Source organism: Centropristis striata, chromosome 18, assembly GCF_030273125.1.
Source record: "Centropristis striata isolate RG_2023a ecotype Rhode Island chromosome 18, C.striata_1.0, whole genome shotgun sequence".
Classification (NCBI taxonomy): domain Eukaryota; kingdom Metazoa; phylum Chordata; class Actinopteri; order Perciformes; family Serranidae; genus Centropristis; species Centropristis striata.
In genome coordinates this window covers 35,205,142-35,213,926 of record NC_081534.1, presented here as the reverse complement: position 1 = coordinate 35,213,926, position 8,785 = coordinate 35,205,142, and the positions used below count along the sequence as shown (strand labels likewise).

The window sequence follows — 8,785 nt, the reverse complement described above, 5'->3', positions numbered from 1 at the left end:
TAATTCTGTCTTTTATTGGTCATTTTGTGTCTTTTATCTGTCATTTTGATCCTGCCTCTGGTAATTAGAGTTTGAGACCCCAGATCTAGATTTATTACTGTAATGAATACAGATATTATTGCTCAGCAGACAGGTGAAATGAATTGATTTGTGTCCAGCCACAGCTGTCAGAGAGAAAGAATCTTTGGAACTTACTGGAATAGTTTTTAAACTGACCCAGAAAAACACAAATGTGACCAACTTTTAAAATGGAAAATATCATGAAACTTCTGATCAACCTTAAATGTCTCCCTGAAACAGTCCGAGACGCTTTAGTCAATAAAATGTGATTAAGAAACAAAACAACCAGGTTTCAATTTACATCATTTTTATTACAAAACCAAAAGTCACTACCAAGATAAAACATTTCCTGTACATATTTAACAAAGTAACTAAAGCTGATCTAAAAACACTTTAATATATATAAAGCTTTGCATTTTGTTACAAAATGCAGATTAAAAGAAACTATTAATTTACAAAAAACAGTCGTTGATCACCATAAGTTGTTATGTACAACAGTCCATGTGTTAACGGATACGTTTGTGCTGCAATCCCAGCATGCACTGCAGGTCCCCGGGTCACCAGGCAGGTGGAGAGAGTCTGTAAACATTCAGACGGAGTTAAACCTTTTAGAGCCTCAGAAGTCAGCGTCCAGCCTGAAGGTGTTGTCTGAGGGTCCTGACATCACGCCCATCCTCTGGTACTCTCCCACTCTCTTCTCAAAGAAGTTGGTCTTCCCCTCCAGAGAGATGTTCTCCATGAAGTCGAAGGGGTTCTCCACCCGGTAGATCTACAGAACCACACCACCAGAACACAGACGTTAGATACAGACACACGGACTGGTGATGGACTAGAGCCAATAATCAATAATCAGTAATAAATGCTGTCTGGTCTGTTCAGACTGGCGTCTGTTTCGTGCTGCTGTCGTTCTGTCAGAGAACCACTCGTCCTCCAATCAGAACGTCTGCAGCAGCACTCAGCCCCCATCACTGGCTGAGGTCCGTACCCCTGCGCCTCTCATCACCACAGACCTCAGACTACTGGGACCACTGGGTCTACTACTGGGACCACTGGGTCTACTACTGGGACACCACTGGGTCTACTGGGACCACTGGGTCTACTACTGGGACACCACTGGGTCTACTGGGACCACTGGTCTACTACTGGGACACCACAGGGTCTACTACTGGGACACCACTGGGTCTACTACTGGGACACCACTGGGTCTACTACTGGGACACCACTGGGTCTACTACTGGGACCACTGGTCTACTACTGGGACACCACTAGTGGGTCCACTACTACTGGGACAGACACAATGTCTGCATCCAAAAGTCAAGGAAGGATCCTGATGTCCAGGATCCTCCAGAGACGTCGGCAGCGTAATGTGAATATAAATATACATGTTTTCAGTTTATACTGAATATTTGTTATCATATAAATTACAAAATGTGTGTTTTCTAAGTCAAGCAAAACAAACAAATGCCAGAATATTTATCTAAAAGTTAACTGAGACTGAGATGCATTAATCATCTTAACTGGTAATGTAACAAGATGACGTTTACCAATTAATCAATATGCGTCAGATGATGGTATGTAGTAGATGAAGTATGTAGTAGATGTATGTGTAAAGTATATTTAGCTTTGCCATTCGGAAAATTAGTTTGTGTTAACAGACCGACAGTCTGCTATACTCCTTTGTTATTTATAAATAAATGTTTTTAAACTGAATTTAAGCGTGACGTCCAATTACGTACTCCTGCACACTGAAGGCTCCATTAGTGGTCATTGCAGTGAAAGGAACTTCTCTGGCCTCAGCTCTGGAGGACACGACTGAAGGAACGATCCTTGACTTTGGGATACAGACAGGCTCTGCTACTGGGACCACTGGGTCCAATACTGGTTCTACTAGTGGTCGTAGTGGTTCTAGTGGGACCACTGAGTCCCCTGCTGGTTCTAGTGGGACCACTACTGCTTCTACTACTGGTTGTACTGGTTACCTTGGTGAAGCCCAGCTCCAGCATCAGTCTGTCGGCTACGAACTCGATGTACTGCTTCATCAGGTCCCCGTTCATCCCGATCAGCTTCACCGGCAGAGCCTCCGTCAGGAACTCCTGAGAACAAAACCAGTAAGACCATTAAAAACAAGCCAGTGGAACCAGTGAGACCATCAGCAGACTGGAGGACAAAAACCTGGACCCACCTGCTCGATCTCCACGGCGTTCTTGATGATCTTGGTGACGGTTTCTGCCGACGGTTTGTTCACCAGGTGTTTAAACATCAGACAGGCAAAGTCACAGTGGAGACCCTGAAACCAGAACCAGGGTAGAGTGAGAACCAGAACCAGTACAGAGTCAGGGCCAGAACATGTTGATGCAACTAGTGATCACCTCGTCTCTGCTGATGAGCTCGTTGGAGAAGGTCAGGCCGGGCATCAGGCCTCTCTTCTTCAGCCAGAAGATCGCAGCGAAGGAACCAGAGAAGAAGATTCCCTCCACGGCAGCGAAGGCCACAACTCGCTCTCCTGGAACCAGAACCACAAAGACCTGATCAATAACTGAGACCTGATCAATAACTGAGACCTGATATTTTATTGAAAAACTGTTTGCAGATGATACAACTCAAGTTTGTTCTCACTCAAATTTCAGTACTGATTAAAAATGTTAATTTAACTACATATGCTACATGGTTCAAATTTTTTTTTAAATTATCTCTGAATATAAAAAAATTGAACTATATAATATTCTGTGGGGGAAAATAATCACTCTAGAGATTCTTGTGAAGTCAAGCACTTTAAGACTTATTTTAATTGAAGGATTTGACATGCAGAGGTCAATTTATTGATAAATTTAGGGACTAAATTATGGAATAAAAACCTTTTCCCATCTGGCAAAGAACTCCATCTCTATAAAATGTTTCAGAAGATGTCCAAAAGCTCATTTAACTGCATTTGATTTTCTAATTCACACACAAATACACTTTTATAACATGTTCATTTTTTGTCTTTTTATTGTTATTATAACTTGTTGATTTTATAAATAATGCGTCTTCCATTATCAGTTTATTACTTTCTTGTAACTATGAAATTTTAGCTGGAGGTTTTAAATAATCCCATCTGGGTTTTCTGCCTCTCCCTGAACTTTACTGTCATTTTATGTGATTCTATCTGTGCTAATAAAATAAACCTAAACTTGATCAACACCTGGGACCTGAACAATAACTGAGACCTGATCAATAACAATCAACAGGAAGTATCTTGTTACCGTAGTTGGCGCTCTTGTTGCCGATCCAGTTGATGGCCCAGTCGGCCTTCTTCTTCACACACGGCAGAGTCTCGATGGCGTTGAACAGGTATTCTCTGAGGGTCAGTGAACGCACCGTCAGACCACAAACACACCACCAACATTAACTAGAGAGTGAGGAGGAGGAAGAGGAGGAGCAGCAGCAGCAGGAGGAGGAGGAGAAGCAGGACTGACCTCTCTTTGGGCTCCTTGATGTAGGAGTTGATGAGGAGGCTGTACATCTCTGAGTGGATGTTCTCCATGGCGATCTGGAAGCCGTAGAAACACCTGGCCTCCGTCACCTGGACTTCCTGTGTGAAGCGCTCCACCTGGTGGTCACAAACAGGAAGTCACTTCACCTGTCAGACCGCCAGAATAATAGACCGCCTGTCAATCACAGACACGGGGGCGGGGCTTACCAGGTTCTCGTTAACGATGCCGTCGCTGGCGGCGAAGAACGCCAGAACATGAGAGATGAAGAACCGCTCCTCGTCCTTCAGGGACTCCCAGTGCTGCAGGTCCTTGGACAGGTCCACCTGAGGACACACCAGATATATATATACTATTAGAGAGTACTACAGTACTACAGGTCCACCTTCACACACACACCAGATATATATATATATATATATATATATATCTATATATATATATATATATATAATATTAGAGAGTACTACAGTATATCTAGAAGTAGTTTTACCTCCTCGGCGGTCCAGAAAGAGGCCTCGGCCTTCTTGTACATGTTCCAGATGTCGTGGTACTGGATGGGGAAGATGACGAAGCGTCGAGGGTTTTCCTTCAGCAGCGGCTCCTCCTCTTCCTCCCTGCTGCTGCTCTTCTTCACCTCCTGACACACACACATACACACACACAGTAGCATTTATTTTAACATCATATTAAGTATGATAATGATTTTGTAATGATTCATTTACTTTTAAGAAATTGGTTGGAAACATTTAAAGATTTAATATGTATGGCACTTTGTAAATGGTTAATAACAGGTTTGATGCTGCAGGAAGGTTATTTTTATGCAGCTTTGGGTTTAAAGTAAAGATTGATACACTTCGGTATATATCATTAAAATCAAGACAATATATGTCAACTTTGTTCATTATTAATACAAACAACTTGTTGCAGGAGGTTTATATTCATGCGTTTTAGGATTAAAAATAGAGAGTGATCTTCAGCTCCAGTGAGTTTTATATCATTAAATTATATAAACAGAAACTGTATTAGTAAATAATGAACTTGTCAATACAACATATTGAATGGTGTTAGTATATTTCAGAAAACAGAATCAGATGAAGAGTTATTTAGTCAATTATTCTACTTGTTCATCTTGAGAATATGATCACTTTATCATCACTACTGTAAATAGTTTTATCTAATCTGGTTTTAATCAGCTGCAGATTGATAAACATGCATTATAATATATAGGTCAAACTGATGTAAACACTCAACATCAGCAGTGTTGAGAGGAGAAAGGAAAGGAGGAGAGGAAACAAGGAGAGAAGGAAGGAAAGGAGGAGAGGAACCATCTAATGTTTATCTAATCTGGTATAATCAGTTTAAGATTTACACGTAGATGTATATAAACATATAAACACCTTCTAATGCACAACATGGGTCAAAAATGATTCATTTCACATGTTATTTAATGCTGCTGTGTGTTTGGACATCTTTTTTATTATAAAATTCCTTTCATAGTTTAAGAAAAATAGTTTTGAAATTACTACATCAAGGAGGAAAGAGAGAAGGAGAGGAAACAAGGAGGAAGAAGGAGAGGAAACAAGGAGGAAGAAGGAGAGAAAAGGACAAGAAAGGAAACAAGGAGATAAGGGTGATTAGTAGAGGAAACAAGGAGAGGAGGAAGGTGAGGAAAGGAAACAAGGAGAGGAGGAAACCTACAATACTGTGATGAAAATAATTTACTGCAAAGATAAAGAACATCAAAATTCGGTTGAAAAAAAAAAGTCTAGTCACTTTAGACCCATGTTGTGCATCAAAGACTTAACATAATATATAGGTCACATGATGTAAACATTAAACGTCATAAGTGACGTCAGCAGACATTAACAGCTGATGGTTTGGCGCCAGATCGGCTCTCTGACTCACCGGAGAGGAGAAGATTTTCCGCGCGGTTTTGGTCGCCAGGACCCGGGTCGAGCTGAGACTGGGCGGCTGGAGGACACAGACACAAGAGCCGTTTATAAGAGAATAACTGCAGGTTCTAGAGAGAATAACTGCAGGTTCTAAAGAGAATAACTGCAGGTTCTAAAGAGAATAACTGCAGGTTCTAAAGAGAATAAAGCAGGTTCTAAAGAGAATAACTGCAGGTTCTAAAGAGAATAACTGCAGGTTCTAAAGAGAATAACTGCAGGTTCTAAAGAGAATAACTGCAGGTTCTAAAGAGAATAACTGCAGGTTCTGTAGAGAATAAAGCAGGTTCTGTAGTGTTCTGTCTCCTCACCGTGTTCTCTTTGTCCAGCGACATGTTGCTGATGTCTCTGCTGAGGGACTGCTGGTTCTTCACGGAGAGAGCAGAGCGAGTAGAGAGCATGTTGGTCTGCTGGTTCACGCGGACAGATCAATAAAATATAAGTTAGCTGATAAAATAATTAATTAATTAGGTCTATCTAAAACTAGCGAGCAGCGGAGACAGACGGAGAGCAGAGAGACTGGAGCAGCTGCTGCCGCTCAAACGCTTTATATTGGAATCTTGGCGCCAGAAGGGAGCCGGCCAATAGGAACGCGGCTCGTGCCTGGCTCTTTAAACTGACGCTGCGGAGGAGCCAATCAGGTGGCGAGCCGCGCTCACGTGACGCCGGAGCAGCTGCGGGGGGATTCAAAGGGCTTTGTCTGAGCAGAGTTACGAAACTGAGCGCAACACCAGACGTTACAAAACTACTAAAAACACCGTTTACACAACCAAAAAAATATATAAAATATATATATATTACATTATAAACCGTTAAACTGTCGTTATAAAATAGTGCAATAACGTTTAAAAAATACACGGAAATCGCTAAAGAAAAAAAAACTGACTTCCGTGTTGAGATATTGTGAATTTAACATTAAAATAACGAGTTAAACTGTCACATAAACACAATCAGAACACAGCAAATCATTAGATATTAATATATTATTTGTCACTAATATAAAGGGCGGCATCAGTCAGCATAATCATACATATTTTGTACATTTTAGTTACAAAACTGACCGAAACACCATGTTACAAAACTATGGAAATGACCGTTTACGCAACCAAATAAATGTACATTTATTTCACATTATAAACCGTTAAACTGTCGTTATAAAACAGTGCAATCATGTTTAGAACTCATGTAGTAATCTAAAAAGTAAAACTGACTTCCGTGTTGAGATATTGTTATTACATTTAATCTTATTTATTATAAATGAGTTAAACTGTCATTTAAACACAAGCGGTACACAGTAAATAATAATAATCATTCGTTTTCAACACCTTATTTGTTTATATATATTTATTCTTAAACTTTAACTGCTAAATCGCCCTTTATATTAGCTCGTAATTGTTTAATTTTGCACTGAAATGACTATAGATTAATATAAAGATTAATTGTCGTGCAATCAGTAAATAATTCAGTTTGTATGACACATTTTCTTTATTATATTTCCCCAAACTGGACAGAATATATCAGTTAAACCGCTAATAAATAAAAATAAATGTAGAAATAGTTCATTTTTCAGTGGTTTCATGTGTCTGACAATAATCTGCTTGTATTCATAATAATAAAAATGTTTAATTTTTTATAAATTGCTGGTTTTTATTTCCCGCTGCCGCCAATTCTCTGTTGTTTACTGTCATTTCAAGGCGTTGTCTCCTCGATCTACCGCCACAATGTTCACTTTACACACCAACAATGATTATTTCTGCACATTTATGAGCTTCATGTGTCAGTTTCACATATAAACTATAGTTAATATGAGTAATAAAGGCGGTTTGAGGCCCAAAAGAGCAACATTTGACTGAGACAACAGACCGAATAAAGACACATTAATCTCCGTGTGTGTGTGTGTGTGTGTGTCCTGGTGCAGTAAACGGTTTGTACCTGCAGCAGCTTCACCTTTCACACCTTTAAACAGCTGCTTTAGCTTCATTTTCCCTCGAAAACATGAAGCTGTTTTCCTGGTTTCCCTCGGTTCACCGCAGAGACTGAACTGTTTCCGGGCGGAGCGCGTCACTGTCTTTTCCCTTCTGTGTCGGTCACGCTGAGCGGAGGGCCGGACGACACAGAAGGGGAAAAGACAATGACGTCACAAAGAGACAGAGACAGAGGCGCCACCTGGCGGCGGGGAGGACTATATAATAATGTCATATACAGCTTATACTATCATTTATGCAGTTATTTACATATATTTATTAATTTATATTCATAATACTACATGCAACATTAACAAAGGAGAGGAGAGGAGGTGAAACAAGGAGTTAAGAGAGGAGAGGAGAGGAGAGGAGAGGAGAGGAGAGGAGAGGAGAGGAGAGGAAACAAGGAGATAAGGGAGGTTAGGAGAGGTTAGGAGAGGAGAGGAAACAAGGAGATAAGGGAGGTTAGGAGAGGTTAGGAGAGGAGAGGAAACAAGGAGATAAGGGAGGTTAGAAGAGGAGAGGAGAGTAAAAAAGGCGAGAAGGAAGGTTAGGAGAGGAAACAAGGAGAGGTTGGGAAACAAGGAGAGGAGGAAGGAAAGAAGAGTAGAGGAAACAAGGAGAGGAGGCAGGTTAGGAGAGGAGGAAGGAAAGGAGAGAAAAGAAGGAGAGAGGAAAGAAGGAAATGAGAGGAAAGGAAACAGAAGGGAGGAAAGAAGAGGAGAGGAAACATGGAGAGGAAACAAGAAGAGGAGGAAGCAAGGAGAGGAGAGGAAACAAGGAGAGGAGAGGAAACAAGGAGATAAGGGAGGTTAGAAGAGGAGAGGAGAGTAAAAAAGGCGAGAAGGAAGGTTAGGAGAGGAAACAAGGAGAGGTTGGGAAACAAGGAGAGGAGGAAGGAAAGAAGAGTAGAGGAAACAAGGAGAGGAGACAGGTTAGGAGAGGAGGAAGGAAAGGAGAGAAAAGAAGGAGAGAGGAAAGAAGGAAATGAGAGGAAAGGAAACAGAAGGGAGGAAAGAAGAGGAGAGGAAACATGGAGAGGAAACAAGAGGAGGAAACAAGGAGAGGAGAGGAAACAAGGAGAGGAGGAAGGAGAGGAGAGGAAACAAGGAGATAAGGGAGGTTAGAAGAGGAGAGGAGAGTAAAAAAGGCGAGAAGGAAGGTTAGGAGAGGAAACAAGGAGAGGGGGAAGGAAGGTTAGGAGAGGAAACAAGGAGAGGAGGAAGGAAAGAAGAGGTGAGGAAACAAGGAGAGGAGGGAGGTTAGAAGTGGAGAGGAGAGTAAAAAAGGCGAGAAGGAAGGTTAGGAGAGGAAACAAGGAGAGGTTGGGAAACAAGGA

General features: G+C 41.1%; 1 protein-coding gene and 1 non-coding gene across 2 annotated transcripts; both read right to left on the bottom strand.

Annotated features, from left to right (window-relative positions):
- Window positions 1-350: 350 nt before the first annotated feature.
- On the bottom strand, window positions 351-5,954 carry LOC131990971 (ribonucleoside-diphosphate reductase subunit M2). The gene is made up of 10 exons (XM_059356233.1): window positions 5,794-5,954; window positions 5,439-5,504; window positions 4,024-4,170; window positions 3,740-3,856; window positions 3,516-3,649; window positions 3,303-3,397; window positions 2,430-2,563; window positions 2,243-2,347; window positions 2,040-2,153; window positions 351-829 (listed from the first exon to the last, which is right to left on the bottom strand). The coding sequence occupies exons 1-10, from the start codon at window positions 5,881-5,883 to the stop codon at window positions 677-679; spliced, it is 1,155 nt and encodes a 384-aa protein (XP_059212216.1). The 5' UTR covers window positions 5,884-5,954; the 3' UTR covers window positions 351-676.
- LOC131991751 (small nucleolar RNA SNORD94) lies at window positions 931-1,069 on the bottom strand. The gene has a single exon (XR_009396183.1). It is a non-coding gene; the product is annotated as a small nucleolar RNA SNORD94 (small nucleolar RNA).
- Window positions 5,955-8,785: the final 2,831 nt, after the last annotated feature.